The sequence below is a fragment of the Miniopterus schreibersii genome, assembly GCF_964146895.1.
Source record: "Miniopterus schreibersii genome assembly, chromosome: 9".
Classification (NCBI taxonomy): domain Eukaryota; kingdom Metazoa; phylum Chordata; class Mammalia; order Chiroptera; family Miniopteridae; genus Miniopterus; species Miniopterus schreibersii.
This window is the reverse complement of record NC_138118.1, coordinates 72,676,896-72,695,156: the sequence shown is the minus strand read 5'-3', so window position 1 is coordinate 72,695,156 and position 18,261 is coordinate 72,676,896. Positions and strand designations below refer to the sequence as shown.

At 37.6% G+C, this 18,261-nt stretch overlaps 1 protein-coding gene across 7 annotated transcripts in view; it reads right to left on the bottom strand.

Annotated features, from left to right (window-relative positions):
* KLHL7 (kelch like family member 7) overlaps positions 1-18,261 on the bottom strand; it is a 47,216-nt gene that overhangs the window by 10,258 nt on the left and 18,697 nt on the right. For all 7 annotated transcript variants that reach the window (XM_081147285.1, XM_081147286.1, XM_081147290.1 and 4 more), the window contains 2 exons: positions 15,853-16,027; positions 11,460-11,602 (listed from right to left, as the gene is read on the bottom strand). In XM_081147285.1, the coding sequence (XP_081003411.1) occupies positions 11,460-11,602; positions 15,853-16,027 (318 nt within the window). The remainder of the gene's footprint in view (positions 1-11,459; positions 11,603-15,852; positions 16,028-18,261) is intronic.

Genomic DNA, 18,261 nt, shown 5'->3' with positions numbered 1-18,261 from the left:
TCAATTTAGGATCTATGTGCCTCCCAGGGTTACTGTGTGGTATGTGTATTGGTAGGCACACGAAACTATAGGATAAACATAACACCTCCCCAAAGCTTCAGTTTTACTCAACGAACACTGAAAAACGGCGGGGGGGATGTTAAATTTTTTTTCTTAGAGAAACTGCAAACCAAAGAATGAAAAAGAAGAGAGAAAATATTCTACAGGGAGTGATCCCTCAAAAGTAAACTAATGGTTCTCTTACATATTCTGCAGATCTACTCATAATTCCTACCTCACCAAGTTCATTAGCTGAGAAATATAATTTCATTAGTAAGATACATTATTAATTTAGTGAATCTCATCTTGTCACTCTTACACCTAACTTATTGATATTTATTATTAGAAAGCAATCGGACACTTTTCCAGAGTTTCTAAAGATGTCCTCAAAAACACTGTTTCCATGTTCTTCCTTATTTAATCAGGATGAGAAAACTGGTCATATATTCTTTTAATGGTCTCCAAGACCTGCTACTCTTCAAATTAAAAATAACTGCCCATGTAGAAGCTGGGATTAAAACAAACAAAATACTTTTTCTTTTAGCTAGATGAGCTTAAACATTTACATGCTAGGATATGGAGTTCCAAAGAATGAATTCCAAAGAGTTTGGTAACAATAGTTCTAACTTTCTAATACTACTCAGGGATTTGAGTGGGGAATTAATGGGTGCTCACAGATACCTGCCATACAGGGCTTGGTTATGCTTCAGATTTAACAAAATAAATTGCTCTCCTGGAATTACAAGCCCTTGGGGAAAAATGATTAACCTTTGTGTGTGTAGTACCTGTGTGTGACACAGAAATAGGCACATGCTTCTATTTACTTGCAATTTAGGCTATGATTTCTCTAGAATGCAAAATGGACTTTATTTCAGCTAAAATGTAATGTCTTACATTTGGGCTCATTAAATAGATCTGTCAGGTGTTACATACACCTGTGTTTGAACATATCTGACTTTGGTTGTATGTACGTATGGGAGGAGGGGAGCTCATGATTTTTGTGTGTGTGTATGTGTATGGGTAGACCTCCCTGGGAAGTCTATTTAATTCCTTAAATCCTCCTAATACCACTCATGTCAGTGGATCTGAGCGCTGGTCTCATCCTAGGGATGGGACTACTCCCAACCTGGGCCTGGAGGTGAAGGGTTAAGGGTTACTTACAGCTTCTTGCACTCCTAGGCTACAGGGCAAGCTGGAGGGACATGCTTCTTTGTTGTTGGCAACAAGATAGATGAATAGCACTAGAGTCACAGTGTATGTGTGTGGGCAGGGAATTGTTACCCTAAAAATAGAATTTAATTCAGTTAAGTTTAATTGAGGTTAACTAGCCCATGCAAGGTTCTGTATTTAGCTGCTGAGAAGATATGAAAATGGGGAAAATGGAAAGCCTGGTAAAGACACAAGTAGAAGGATTTCTCAAATGTTCACACATCACACATATATGCATCCACACATACACATGCAGACACTCCCATGTATAAAGTCCTGTTTTCCCCAGACCTGGTCAACTTTTCTTGCCTCTGCTGTGATATACCACACTGTAGACTTTGTTCGAGTTCAAGACTCCTTTTCTTTTTGTAGGTTTCTCCAACTTTCTTTCTCTAAGTCCCCACCATACTGATGGTGAGCATACTGTGATTTCCCAGCTGTAGTACAATGCTACAGGAGAGTGAAACACCTCTTGAGGTGAGGGGCTGTAACATTTTCTCTAAATGCTTCAAGGCAGGAACATCAGTCTACTATTTTTCCTGAGAGTAAGAACTGATTTTATATCATTTGTATTCTGAAAACACACAAATCTTCAAAAAACAGAAACACTACACATGTAGGTTTTAATAATCAAGACAACCAAAATCCAAAATGAAAGAAATACTTTTTATTCTTAAGACTTAAAAACTTTATTTTGGATCATTTTGAGAAGACACCAAGCAAATTAGGGAAGGCAGGGTTATAGAAAAAAGAAAAGCAAAATTAACAAAATGGTAAACAACCTTAAGATTTCTTGCAGAAACCTCCAGGAGTCGATCTGAGTTTAAGATGTCCAAATTATAAGCCCTTTCTCTTAAGCCATTATCTGCCTTATCTTAGTTTCTAAGGGCTGTAAAAAACACACACACAAAACACCACAGAACTACGGCAACAATCTCTATTGAAAGCAGGTTTATGTCAGATGTCAGAACATCCCTAGAAGTAGTTTCATGAAAAATACATATAGACACACTTTGGCTTCATTTATTTCACAAGGTCACAAAGAATGGAGCTCTAAGGAACTAGTAAAACCTGGGTACTGCGCTAAAACCCAATGACCTTGGGTCCAAATGATTTAGAATGTGTTCATAAAAAAGAGCTACTATTAATTTATCCATTACTGAGCACTTCCCTTTCCAGGAACTATGTTGAAATATCTTAAAACATTATCTTATTTCCTCACTAACCCTATGAGGTTATTTCACAGATAAGAAAACTAAATCCTAGAGATGTTAAATATCTTGTCAAAGGTCACAGAGTTAGAGTGGTGAATCCCAGATTTAAGTGTAAATTCCTCAGACTCCAAAGCTGTGCTCTTAACCCCTACACTGCCAGGCTTCTCTAACAATCTTCTTACATGGCAACCTAGAAAGAACTCTGGATTGGGAGTGAAGTAACCTGGGTTCTTCTTGTTCCTGTTGTGGTTCCAGCTAAGTGCCTGGCATCTGACTTGACAATGAGAAACCTTAACCCTCATCTATAAAATCAGGCTGTTGGCAGGATGGCCACTGAGGTCCTGCAGTCTCCACATCTTAACACTTATAAACACAATGCTCAACCACTAAAGCCACAGCTTCTCTGAATACAGGGACTTTCCCCAGATCCCGGTGTGATATTTGGCCCAGGGCATAGCATGTTTAAGGGAATGTTTGTATTGGTCAACAGGCCACCTCTACAGAAAACTGTATCTCATCCAGCTGAGCCACCTTCATTATTGGCCTTCTAAAGGTCAAAGGCTGTAGATATGACACCTGACTCCTAGTTTGGACCAGTTCCTCACTGCAGCGCTGTCCTTAAATTACACTGACTCCAGTGTGCACCTTGTCACTATGGCTCCTGGCCTTGTGGTGAGGACCAACCAACCAATAGTAACGGGGGTCAGGGACCAGGATTTCATCTACTTTTTGGGTAAATCTAAACAGTTTCCATTTTATCCCTTGCTATTTCTAGGAATTTACCCTAAAGAAAAAACTGGACAGTGTACAAAGTTGGCACATACAAAAACATTTCACTGCAGGGGTATTTTAACAGGGCAAAATGGGAAACAGGCCAAATGTGCATGAAGAAGACAGGCATTAAACAAATTAAGTTAGCATGAACTAACTTATGGTATATCCTTGTAATGGAATACTCCACAGTCCATCAAAAGGATGGTATTTTCACTGACATAAGAATACTGCCATCATATAAATGCTGAGAGAGTAAAAAAATATATTTTGCAAAATAGCCTGCATGCCATAATGTCATATATGTAAAATGAGAGGACTGGAATGATGTTTGCTAACTATTAATGGTGGGAGCACTTTGGTGGTCTCCTTTAGATTTTGCTATATTTGAATTTTCTACAATGAGCTTGTGTTAATATTATTTTTTAAACAGAAAAAGTAAATACATCAACCAGACAAGTGGTATCAAAAGTATGGTACAAGGAAAACAACATCTTCTTATACTTATAATAGTGCTAAATGTTTTAATAGAAATGTAAAATTTAAAACTAATTTAAGGCTTTAGCAATTGAAAAACACAAACAGTTATACTATGAGGCTGGATTTCAACTACAGGATGGATCAGAAATAGTCTCTGCCTTCCTGCTAAGTAGCACTTTTCTGAGGGCACTCTAGTTTTTCAGAAGTGAGCACCTGATTGAGCCAAGTAATTTCACAGGTTGTACCCATTTTGAAATGCACTCATTTTCAACAGGCCCACACAAATATTGCTGGAAATATATTAACCCCCCAAGTCCAGAAAGGAATTTAATAATCAGCCATTATGAGAAAATACTCTTAAGTTTTTAAGAAATATAGCATTGTAGCTGGGGTGGGGAGGGGGGAAAGAAGGCTTCCACAGTTGGGGGTGGGTAGGGAATGATTGTTCTGTTGTAAGGTAACAGATTAAAATTAAGAAGAATAAATGTATAAATGGGCATTTCTCAGCTGTTAATGATTAGTTAAAATGAGTAAGGAGTCTGAAATGAGGCCAGAGACCAGTTTAAAGGGAATTACTAATTAAGAATCACTGCTGCTTTAGAAGGTCACAAAATGTTTCCCTCTGCTCTCAAACTAAAACCCTGTCACTAAAAAAACAAAACTCAAACCTGAACTATGCAGAAATTTAAGTATAAAATGAAACTCAGTCCAAAAGTGAAATCTGACATGAATATTGTGCTCAACAGCAGCCTTTCTCTTTTGAATAGAAATAGAGGAGACAGTAGGAAAGTATTCCACTGCTAGCCACCGCCAGTTATCTCAACACAAGGTTTGCCTTTAGATAAACTTTGATGTGTGATTTTAAATCTTGTCACAGGAAGGCATATTACACTTTAAATGATTACCTCAAATACCCCAATGCAGTAACACACTCATTTAATAAAAGCTTTTCACCAGGGGGACAAACATCTGCCCTGTCTCAGCTGTGCCGAGTACAGGAGAGGATGCAGATGGCCAAGGGGTTTGGAAGCGTTAGGGAAGGAGAACAGAAAAAATGAAGATGGTGAGCCTCTTTACATTTAAATGTGCAAAAACTAAGGATGGCAAGGAGAACCTGAGCGAACATAGACAAAAAAAAAAAAAAAAAGGGAGTCAAGTAAACATAATGGATATTCACTAAGATTTAAACTTTTTAATAGACCAGAAAACTGAAGCTTAGCAAGGCTAAGTGACTTGCCTGAGCTTATATACCTAGACATGAAATGCTCTTTCTACAAAACAGCTGCTTTCCTTAAAAGTTAGAACAGAAAAGGCCTCACAGAAAAAAAATGGCCAGTGGCCCAGTCCTCCAGTTCTTTTACCTATGCCTAATTTCTTTTTCTTTTTTTTGAAGCACAAAGTTAAGTTAGATTCCTGTAAGTGCTCCCGATCATTTCAGCAGTGCTCACCCTCTTACCTGAGGGCACGGTTTCTACAATACTCTTGCTGGTGGTAAACACTATTGATACACTTATAAAAGCCTTGGTAATTGTTTAATGTAACACCATTTTCCTTTAAGGTTTATACTTATGCACACGTTTTTAAAAGTCACATGCAATATAGTATAACTGCTGATTTCCACCCTGAACACAGTGGGGCCGTCTCCTTGGGGGAGGCCTGTTTAAAAGGGAAAGTGGCTATGATACTCTGAGAAAAGCCACTGTGATACCTTTAATAATATTTCCAACAGGAAACTGTGCTCTGACTTGAAGGTAATTTCATTTCTTTTTTTTTTGTTTCATGTCTTTTGATTTAGGGCCAATCTATATTTAAATCCAGCCCTATAAAACCAACTGACAAAACTGCCTGTGAAAAGTTAAATAAAGTTATACTGGTTCATTCACCCTAACAAACCTGAGTACAGTCCTATCTCGGAGACATCATGGGTTTGGTTCCAGACCACTGCAATAAAGCGAGTGTCGCAATAAAGTGATTTATAATCTTTTTGCTGGTGGAGGGTGTACTCTACATTTTGTAAAAAATGCAACATCTGTGAAGCACAATGAAGAGAAGTACAATAAAATGAGGGGTGCCTGTACCCACACTGGGCCAGATACTAATCTCAGTGATGAATCTACTTCAGAGTTCTGAGTAAGAAAATGTACTCAGGGTAAACCTTCTGGGCCTGATGGCTCCATATAACATGGCATCCTATGGTTTTCTGCCTTTATTACTTACAAGCTCTGGCCCTCACCCTGTGCTCTTACTCCTTGCTTGTTTTTGACAGGAAATATGCAGAATCCCCTTTTCTCTAGGACATAAGTCTCTTTCCCCACCACATGGAAATGGTGAGCCGAGACCCTTACAAAGTTCTGAGTCCTCAGAGCTCATCATTTCATTGACAAGAAAAATCCAAATAAAAACTGGTCAATTAAGTCAACTTTTATTTAGGCATCAATATCATAAGACATTCCGTGCTACTATCGAGAACTCCAACACTAAGAGAGTAGAGCACTGGATACAAACAAATAACTCTTTTAGTAATCACTAAGCACTTGAAAACTTTAAAAACACAGGTACAGATGGGGAAGGGAAAGCTAGCAGGCTTTATAAAAGGACCATAACAAGAACAGTATCATTTTAATTCAATACAGCAACCCAAGACTTCCTTTTCTGTAAGTCCTCAGAAAAAATATTAAGATTTTCTTTATCATTTTTCAATCAGCAATTAATACAAATGTTTGCACTTAATACAAATATTTGCATCCTATCACCAGTGATATCCAAAGAATATCTAAAGATAACAGTTTACAGGGACACTGACTTAATTCTAGATAATTCAATTAAGTTTTAATGCTTAAATTGTCCCCTTTGAAGGAGATCAGTCCAATAAAAATGATAATTTTTGGCTGGCAGAGAACACACAAAAATGGGTCCCCTTTAATGATAGTTAAAACCATTTTAACATTTGTGAAAATATTAAGTTCAAGAATTTTAAAATAAAACAATTCCTATATAGCACTTCTTATTAAGCAGTCAACTTGAATAGTGAAATAATGTTCACTTTGGGAGAGTTGAGGTAAATAATAATTTATAATGAAGTCAACGTCTCCAGCTGGTTTTGTTTTAAATTTAGTTTTTTAAAAATGTATCTTCATTGTTGAAAGTATCTCAATTGTTTTGCTATTAGACAGGATAAAGACCAATCAACTCATATTATATTATATACAAATAAGAGTAAATGGTGCAAATTTTTCCAAATGAAATTGTATAGCAAAAAGAAGAAATGGGCTGGTACTTCTAATAGAAACATTTAATAATAATGTAATGAGATTCTAATGCTCTTAGCTTCAGGGAATAAGAGAACTGATGAAATGAGGATGTATTTATTGGTAGTTATTTCCTCAATTATATGAATTTTTCCAATGGAAGTCTAAAAATTTGTGGCTGAGTATACAAAATAGCAGTAAGTATGGGCCATTTATAAGAGCAAGGTAAGACATCAAATGAGAATTCTGAAGTTACAGATTCACCTCCAGGCTGGTGCAGAATACATATCTCTTTTCGACTGTCCAATAAAAAAAAAAAAAAATCAAGGAAAGTGTTAGAACTACAGACCAAAAAACAAAGTGCTAAGAATCATTCCACATTTGCCTTAATCTAGAAATAATGCTCTGTCTCCTAAATGAAATCAGGGTTCCTCTTGTCCCTCTGTATATCAAAATAGCTAATTACTACTTTAAGATAAAATATTTCTACCAAAACGTGCTTAAGTCTTTTTAACTATCAAATTCAACACTATAGTTAGGCTTTGGGAAACAAGAGGGAGTATAACTATTATCAACACCTAAAAGCTGTGGTTCAGAGAATTATAAACTCCTATGATTTCAGTTTTTGCTTGGAAAAAATATATTTATAAATTTCCTGCTCTTGACTCAAAAGGACCCTGAAAAATTTAAAAATGAAATTAAATAGCCACCGAAGTAACAATAGTCTTAACCTTACCTGATATGAAATAGATGTGCATGTATAACAATCTCTTAAGTACAAGGACACTGTACTTATTTGATTGGATTGCAACAGGCCATTAAGCCTCATGGCACCTGCCAGTACCCAGTTCTCTACTGAGAAGGGAAGCCAAATAAATGTTTTTAGTACAAAATCAGTCTATATTCTGGAGATGGAGAAACGGACCTGAGATAGATGTATGAGCTGAGAGTAGCCCAGTAGGGACAGCCCAAATAGGATGGTATTTGCCTAGTCTAACCCGATCCTCCTTCCTTGAAGAGGTCTCTTTGATATTTGGCAGCGTATTTACTCTACACGTTATGATGTTAAGTATTATAATAAGAAAGAGAAGCTGTTGTAGGTCTCCTCTACCAAAATAGAGGAGAAACTGTCAGGACTGCGACTCTGTTGCAGCCAGGCCAGATGTGGTCTTACTGGACCAGACTGAAAACAACCACTAAAATGTGGCATACAGCTAACACTCTGGCTAATGAATGTTTCTGTTACTGTCTACCCAGACCATTAGATGGAATTTCTTTTCAACTGGCAAGGAAAATCAAATTACTTCATGGTCTGACCTTAAAGATCTCTTGACTCTCTAGCTGTATGCCATAATCTAAGCTGCAGGAGCCCTGGTCTATTTCACCTTTCCAAAGGTAGGTAGTTATATGCTGGTCTCATAATAGTCATAATAGTCATCAGTTCTGGAGAACAGGAAATGGAAAGGATCCTTCCTGTATGCCTTGGTAAGACAAGTATTTGACAGAACAGGAGAGAAGCTGAAGTAGAATACAGTGTTGGTCACTTCAAAGTTCCTAGATATCCAGAGGTCTAGAGCAAGGCCTGCTATGCCCAATCCAGCCTGCTGCGTTTCTGTAAACAAAGTTTTGTTTGCCCATTTGTTAATGTATTGTTTCTGGCTGATTTCCTGCTACAGCAGAGACTATTTAGTCCACAAAGCTGAAAATATTTATTATCCACCCCTTCACAGAATAAGTTTGCCGAGCCCTGATTATTGCATATTGGTATAATCTCTTGGAAATGAGGGCAGCTTGCTGCCCCAAGAATCTCCTACACATTACAGATGACACATATCCTGTATTTGGGTGTCCTACTTTTATACTTTCACTCGGTGAACCAAAAAGCTGTCAACTACAAGTAAACCTTAGAGCAGGAGAACACTCTGTAAGTGGGACAGGCTACAACAGTACAGCTTGGCTGCTCAGGCTACACTGTGATCCTGGGGCGTCAGGATGCTGACCAGGATGCAGCATATTGCTTGAGGCATGTCCCAATATGATCACAGAGCATGCTCCTGGGATTCTGAAGCAAGCCAACCTACTTTAAGCAAGTACCATTTAAAAAAAAAAGTTTTTACTGGTAGGAAGGGAGAGGGAGAGAGAGAGAAACATAGGTTGGCTGCCCCCTGAATACCCCCTACTGGGGATCGAACCCACAACCCAGGCACGTGCCCTGACTGGGAACTGAGGTGGCAACCTCTTGGTGCATGGGATGATGCCCGACCAACTGAGCCACACCGGCCAGGGCTAAGTAGGTACCATTTTCTTAGTAAACAGCTCATGGCTGGCCACTAAGTTCTAACAGACAGCAAATGCCTGACACCAAGGGAATCCAGGTGACCATATCATTAATCCTTTTTGAAGTTTATGTGATCTACCAAATCATAAATAGCATGCTTTTAACCAATAATCTGATATGTAAATATAAGACTGGGCTTATAGAGGTCTCAAAGGCACAGAATACTCAAACAGGGTAATTACAATCCTTACCCAGTAGGCTATTTCCCTTAACCAGGATTGTCTTCATGGAGGTTATGTCTTCAGCTGATAAATTTGAGAGACGTGAGCTTGGTTCATTTGTGATAGTACTAGTCAAAAGTGGACTGCTAAAGCACTACGGTCCCTGCAGGGATGGTATGGAAGGACCATACAGAAGAAACATATTCTGATTTGGCAAAATTTCAAGCAGTTCCTTTCATTGTCCATTATACCTTTCAGGATGGAAAGCCTTTGGTCAATATTTTTTATCAATTCTTGGACAGTGGTGAATCATTTTACCCAAATGGGATGTAGACTTGAAATAAGCAAGCATGGAAGATTGCTGACAATGAGAACTGAGGAAAGATAAAGCAGATGGCTATCCAGAAAGGACACAGATTTGTGTCCAAGACGAATTCTCTCCAGAGTACTCACAATTGCAGCAAAGCCTAAGATCAATGTAACTGTCCACTACTGGCCAGCATGCACTTTGTCAGCAATATTGGCCAATCCTAAGCGCTTGATTTGTTACTATACCTTGAGGGAACTGCTTAATACCAGGCTAACTACACTGGGACCTTTCCACTGTTGAAGGGACAATGCTCTGCCCTCACTGGAACTGATACTTACTCTGGATTTGGATTGGCCTTTGTGGTGTTTTGCACTTTTTATTTTTTTAATTAAAAAAAATTTTTTGTTGTTAATCCTCACCTGAGGATATTTTTCCATTGATTTTTATTTTTTTAAATCTTCACCCGAGGATATTTTTTCCATTGCTTTTCAGAAAGTGGAAGAGAGGGACAGAGAGAGACAGAGAGAGAGAGAGAGAGAGAGAGAGAGAGAGAGAGAGAGAGAGAGAGAGAGAGAGAGAGACATCGACATGAGAGAGACACATTAATTGGTTGCCTTCCACACACATGCCCCAATCAGGGCTGGGGATTGAACCTGCAACCAGGTATGTGCCCTTGACCGGGAATCAAATCCGAGATCCTTCGGTGCAGGGTTTCACTCCAAGCACTGAGCATCACTGGCCAGAGTGTCTTTTGCACTCATAACAACACCACGTGTTTTTAAAAATAATTTGTACATCACCACTACAGTATTATACACAATGCCTGCAAGGACCCACTTCAGTGAGAAAAATCAGACAAGTATCCTGATGTCAACAGGATGCTCTGGACTCTTCAGGTATCTACCATCAACCAAAATAGGCCTACAAAATGATGAAAGAGACCCTTATGTGCTTAGACTCAAACACCAGTTATGGTCTTGCAAGGAAGGGGTGCTATCTTTTAGGACTGTAGTATTTGCTCCGTCCCAGCAATACATGTAGTATCAGCAAAATATTGTATTATTTCGCCATAGCCAAAAAACACAGGTCTAAGAAACAAGGGGTAGGAGTGTGAGTGGACTCTATTAAGGTTACAATTAATAATCTATTTTAAAAATTGTGTCCCTAGACCTATGACTCAGGCTCTGCTGGCCCAACTGGCACAACATGTACTAGAAAATACATTAAAATTGATGGTCATTTTTAGATGGTTGCATTAAAGATAATTTTATCTTTTTTCTTTGTGATTTTCTAGGTTTTCCAAATTTTCTAAAATGACTATTATTTTATTTTAAAACATAAATACTAAACAAAAACAAAAACAAAAAAACACATATACTCCAAAAATAGCTATTCACTGAAAGCAAGGAGTTGCTAACAAAGTGAGGTAAGATAGGAGAACCAGTGTTCCATTTTCTTTGATAGTGGTTACTGTGCAGCACTCCAGAGCAATTATGGAAACATTTGAAATCTGACTAAACCTCAATTTCCTAATTTATAAAATGAAGATGATAACTATGTATCTCATAAGGTATGTGAAGGAACACCATAAACAGTATCATCTCTACAGACACAAGCTATTACTACTGGTGACAGGTGAGTGTCTATGTGCTCAAAGCTTTCAGAAGGAAAACAAGAAAAATTAGTTACCTTTGGGTTAAAGTATCTACAAGACTGTGGTTGAGAGCCTCCAAACAGGGCTATGCGGTAGTCATGTTTCTTTCTTCTGGGCCTTGTGCCATCCACCAGTTCTTCTCGATCCTCTGGAGACAGGAGATGATACCTCATTCCACCTGTAGAAAAATACATGGCAACTCTTTAAGAACTTAAGGCACTTTAATGCTTTGGGGGAAACAAAACCACCTAAACATAACAGTGTTTTTATTTGTGTAACTGTTTTTCTATCATCCCTCTATAGCCTTTAAGGAAAGAGGGGGAAGAGGCAGGAGAAATGTATGAGGATCTGAGTCCGAACCAATTTATTATTCTCAGCAATTACCATTATGCTGATTGCCCCACCCACTTACTTCAGAACAGTGAATTATCTGGCTCTTCAAGCAACAGCTGCCAAAATAATAATTATTGAAATTCAGATCTCCTAACCTAGCAGTTCTCAGTCTTAAATGTACATTAGAAATCACCTAGGAAATCTCTGAAACCAAGCCTGGGCCATACCACAGAATAATTAAATAAAAATCTCAGGTAGTAGGGCTCAGGCACTGGTATTGCCACTTAAAATGTAGATCAATGCCCTGCCATGGTGGCTCAGTCGGTTGGAACACTTTCCGTGCACCAAAAAGGTTGTGGGTTCGATCCCCAGTTGGGGCACATGTAAGAGGCAACCGATCAATGTTTCTCTCTCATATGGACATTTCTCTCTCTCTCCATCCCTCTCTTCCTCTCTCTCTCTAAAATCAATAAACATATCCTCAGGTGAGGAAGAATAAATAAATAAAATGTGGTTCAAAGACCAGCACCTTCAGCATCTGGGAGCTTGTTAGAAGTGAATTCCAGAACTTACCCTGAATCTACTGAATCAGAATCTGCATTTTAACAAGATATCAAGGTAATTCAGATGCACATAAAACTTTGAGAAGTACTGCCTTAGATAAGTCTAAAATGCAGTGAGGATTCAGAACTACTGTAATTAACATGATCCTTTAGCAATTCCTTAATTTTGTCAAGGGCCACTTAACAATTAAAAACTTTTAAGGTGTCATTTCGGATCACTGTGGAAAAGGTAGATTGTCCAATAAGTGATGTGAGACAATGATATGGAGAGAAAATTTGTCCCCCCTACTTTATATTTACTCTAAAGTATTTAAAATCAATAGAATATTTGAATATGCAAAAAATCTCATAAACATGCTAAAAGAAAATAGGATAGTTTAAAAAAAAATTAGGCCCAGAATGGGGAAGCCTAAAAACAGACAAGCAGCACAGAAGCCATAGAAAAAATATTCAGACTTAACTACATAGGTTTTAAGTTAAGTTACAGCATGGCAAGAAAAAAAAAAATCAAATGACAAACTGAGAAAATATTTATAAATCATTTAAAAGACAAATATAAAAAGATACCCTATTAATTAACAAGATTAAGACCAGAAACAGAAAATTAGATTAAGTATCTGAACGAAGTTCTCAGAAAAAGAACTCCAAACCACTCTTACACATATCAAAAGATACTCAAGTGCTCAAGTAAGAAAAATACAAATTACAATAATATTTTTTTACCTATCAGAATGGCCAAGATGAAACTGTCTGGAACACAGGGGAAGGTGTGGGGAGCAGCACCCCCCTTCATTGCTGGCGGGGATGTGGAGAGAACAGGCCACTGAGTGAAGTGTCTGACTGCGGCCAACTGTGTTGACCCCTGGAGGAAGCATGAGCTGTGGCTCCTTCACTGACAGGCTTTTTCTCTCCAAGGACAGGGCTGGGGATAAACACTCCAGCCCTTTTCCGAGGAACTTTTTGCTCCGTACGCTTAGTCCTTTGGGAGTTAGTCCTGTGAGGGTCGGGTATGGTCATTTGCACTTGGTCTGGAACTTTGTGGTGGCTCTGACTGTTCTTTTTTAATTTTATAGCTTTCTTCTAGTTGTAAATTCTATTAGTTTTAGTCTATTTTCTGTTTTTTGTCCACTCTCAAAAGGCAGCACTAAGTCAGATGACAGTAAGGTAACTGGTGGTCTGAAGAAGGGAGACTGGAGCCTTCCTTCCCCCATTTAGCTCTGCCCAGGCCCCAAAGTCTGAAAGACTCTTGGCTGCTTATGCTTAGTCAAGAAATTTTAGAACTCACTGTTCTCTATTTAAAAATAAATAAATAAATGTAATAAACAGCAAGACCAAACAGCCTAATCCCCACACTTGGTTGGATTTCTGGAACAGTCCTATTATCGTGTTTCTAAATCACTTTAGAATCAACATAAGAACTAGATACTACACTTGACTAAAAATGGTTAGTTGTCTTCGACAGCTCATACCATGTAAGAAGAAACAGGTGAAGTTCTCTGCCCAACGAAATGCTAAAACCAGAAATATAACACAGTTTGGGAACAAGGCAAAAAACCTGGTATTAACATGCATGAAATCCAAAGATGGAAAGTCCTAATAGAAAAACATCTTCTTGGTGCCAATTTTCTTTCATCTCTCTGCATTTAAGAGACTAGTGGCCACTTACGTTCCACTCCTTATAACTCTACACCTTGGTTTTCAAGACACCAGCCTTTGGTTCAAGCAGCTCAGTGAATTATTCTTCCCTGGTGCTTCTCTTCCTGCCACCCCTAAAATGTAGATACTCACAGGTTATGTCCTTGAGTCATACCCTTTTCTCTCAACACCTTAACTGGATTCAAATATCCAAGTCTTTTTGAAAAATTTATTTCTATTTAACAAAAAGGTATTATACCATACATTGTTTATATTTTATGCTTTTGTCACTTATAAGATTTTTCCATATCATTATTAATTTAAAGTATTTTTAGTAAGTATAAAGCATTCCATTACATGGATACCTAATAATACTTTTCCAATCTGGGTGACAACTTACCTAAAACCACAACAATATTATGAAGTAGTAGCTGTATGGTAAGTCTTAACAGAAATTTTTCTTAATTTCTAAATTAAGGGGAAGGGGGAAGTGATACTACTTAACAATCAGAACACTCAAACTTATTCCTGGCAATTAAGATCAATTAACTATAAATGAATACTCTAAAATTACAAAACACAAGGAATTAGGCCACCAGAAATAAATCAACAAAACTAACAAACAACATTTGGTCTTCAGAGACTTCAGATATTGGTATTATCAAATACAGAACATAAAATAACTATACGACAAATGAATACAGATGTCAAATTATAATGTTGTATTCAGCTACTTGAGAAAACATCTATAGACACCGACACTCGGGGATCCCCAATTAAAAATTATCTGGCTACACGACTACTCTACAGTTCTCCCAAGAACTGAGAAGCCCACTCACATGTACAGACAGAGAATACCCAACAGAACTTAAAAGGAAAAAAAGATGCACACTAAGATACATTATTTTGACATTTCAAAATATCAGGGATAAAAGCACTGAAGATTTTGTATGTTTACAAAGACGAGTAAAAAATAAAGGGTCAGATTGGCATCAGATTTCTCAAAAGTAAGACTGGAAACTAGTAGATAATGGAGCAATGCCTTCAAAATTCTAAGTGAACATGATTTTCAACATAGTTCTATAACCAGTTTAACTATTCCTCAATCTTATCGTAAACAAAGATACGAGATTTGTCAAGGTTCCAAATATTTACTGATTGTATACTCTTTCTCAGGAACCTCTGGGGATACGTTCCATCAAATAGGAAGAATTAAGAAAGGAGAAGACCTGGGGTCCAGGAAGACAGCAGATGGAACATAGGAGAGGGGTAAAAGGCCATCCCAAGATGGCTGGGAAGGGGAGCCCAAGGATAAAAATTGTGTCTTAGGCTTGGAGAGCAAACAGTCCATATTGGAATAGGCAGAGGAAGGCTCTATGAAGGAGATTTCCAAGAAATAAAATAAAAGCAAAAGATTGCTTAATTGTACAGGCAATTTTGTCAAGTAGCATTTTACAGAGGGGTTGGGACTTAGCCTGCAAGTCAAGAAAAACTAAGTAAATGAAAAAATGTGGTATTAGCTCCAGGCCAAAAAAACAAAAACAAAGCTGTTCAAGAAAGAAAATGTGATCACAGTACACTATTTGGCTAAATAAAATAACAAAGGAAGGACTAGAAACAAAGTATATGAAAGCTATCGTACACAAAAGGAGACAAAGCATGAGGAATATGTATATATTTTTTACCTTCTATCACACACGTCCCTATAAAATAAGGGCTGGGGCTAAGTCCCCTCCAGGTAGAGAGCTGAGAACCCCAAAGGATGATTATCTTGAAGAGCAAAATCTTTTAAATGTTTCTCCCTGGCTACGGAGTCCGATTCATTCTACAGGGTTTTTGAAGCCCATGAAAAACTGGCTACATGGTCAGGTTATAAATGGATATTAAGGCAACTTACTTATCACCATCTTAAGGCATTCAGGATTGTCTTGAATAAGTGGTTCAGCTTGTACTGTTTTACTTAGGAAATTCTTTGATATAAGAGGAAACCTGACTTTAGCAAGAATATCAACCATAAATGGCTGGCGATTAGGTTCATCGTATTTCAACCACCTGACTGCAGCATCATAAACCTAAGGGGGGAAAAACAGCATAGTGAAAGTTCTTAGATGGCAGGCACATTTCCAGTTACCTAGATTTACTCTCACACTGAAGGGGAAGAATCTCATAACCACTTATTCCCAATATTTTATTCAGATATTTGCTTTCATCCCCAAAGCAAAGCCTATACTTCAGAACAGTTTGCACGCTGTTCTAGTGATTCTTTTAAGTAATATGTTTTTTTAAGAATTACTACTACGTACTGTAGTGACAGGGAGAATGCTGAATTTATGATTTTTAAAAATAAACTATCACTTCCTTTTGAAGGAGATATGATGCATATTTCTATGGAAAAAAAATCTATTGGTCAATGATAATTCTAAAATATGTTCATTGGTAATAGGAAAACAGGTTAATTTCCTAAGAGGCCTTCTATCTCAAAAGATGTTAAGGTAACCTATGATTTTATTTCAATCTAATATTCCTGAATTGTGAAATGACTTATCTGCTTTCTAGAAAATTTATAATATACAAATTCTATATTTAAAAAACAAATTACAGGATTTTTATATAAGAATTTTTTCCCAAAACAATACTGTGGCATTCATTTAACTGTACCAAACAAGTCCAAGTCTATTAACATAATTTGATTAACAAATTATGGTTTAAACACACTGAAAACATTATTTCATATACATACACATCTACCACATAGACACTTGAGCTAGTTAAATTTGTTAATTTTGGGTTGGTGTTAAAAAGGACTACGGTCTGATCTCCCTATGAGTTACTTAATTTTTTTATGGGAATTGGTTTATTTTTTTAAATAAGCTTTTTCTTTTGGAATACTTTTAGATTTACAGAAAAGTTGCAAAGATAGTTCAGAGTTCCCAAATACCCTGCACGCAGGTGTTAAAATGTTACATTAGTATGATACTCTTGTTACAACTAATGAACCAACATTGATACATTATTCTTAACGAAAGTCTACACTTTTAAACAATTTCTTTGGTTTTTATCCAATGTTCTTTTTCTGTCCCAATCCCATAAAGGATACCACATTACATTTTGTTATTATATAACCTTAGGTTCTTCTGGACTATGACAGTTTCTCACACCCTCCTTGTTTTCGATGACTTTGACAAGTTCGAGTCAGGTATTCTCTACAACTTGGGTTTGTCTGGTGTTCTTCTCATGGTTAGACTAGGGTTGCAGATTTTTGGGACAAAGACCACACAGGTGACATTATATCAAGGGTGCATGCTAGCAACATAACCTATCACTGATGGTAACCTGTAGGTAGTATTTTGTCAGGTTTCTTCAGTCCAAAGTTATTTTTTCCTCCTTTTCCATATTGCATATAAGTCAGTTAATGTTGACCATAGAACTGAGTTTTTCTTTTTGCCCAGTCAGGTCCTCCAGGTCCAAACTGTGAACTTGCAAACTAATACTCTGGGCCATGAAGAAGACTGGACAAAATAACAAGGCTCAGTACAAACCTTTTATCTCTAGAACAAAAATAACGCAAAGCCTATGATCTTACCGTACCTCTATTAGTTTCCTATTGGTGCTATAACAAATTACCACAAAGTTACTGGCTTAAAATACAGGGAAGAATGTGGGACTGAAAAGAGGGATTAAGTGAATGCTTGCATATCAAGGTGTTACCCCACCTCACTCCAAAATGTCTCCACCCCACTTACACCTCTGACAGTTTATCTGACAGTTCTGAAGGTCACAGTCCTATATGGGTCACACTGGGCTATAATCAAGTGTCAGCAGGGCTGCCTGAAGGCTTTAGAGGAGAAACTGTTTCCCTGCCTTTGCCAGATCTAGCAGCCGCCTGCATTTCTTGGCTTTCGGCCCCTTCCTTCCTCTCTAAAGTTAGCTATGGCCAACTAAGTCTCACATCACTTTGACACTGACTCTTCTGTCTTCCTCTTCCATATTTAAGGACCCTTATGATTACATGGGGCCCACTGGGATAATCTCTTTATCTCAAGATCCTGAACCACAGTTCTAAAGTTCCATTTGCCATGTAAGGTAACCTATTCATAGATTCTGGGGATCAGGATATAGACATCTTTGGGGGAGGCATTGTTCTGCCTACCATGGTACCCAATAGCTTTATCTCTATCAAGTGGCCTATCTCTCATGTAGCCAGCCCTTACAAGCACCCAAGACTTACTTTTCCTATAAAGCAGACTTTGGGATACTCTATTTAAGATAAAAAACACATTCTCTCCTAATATGATTCTATTCCTTG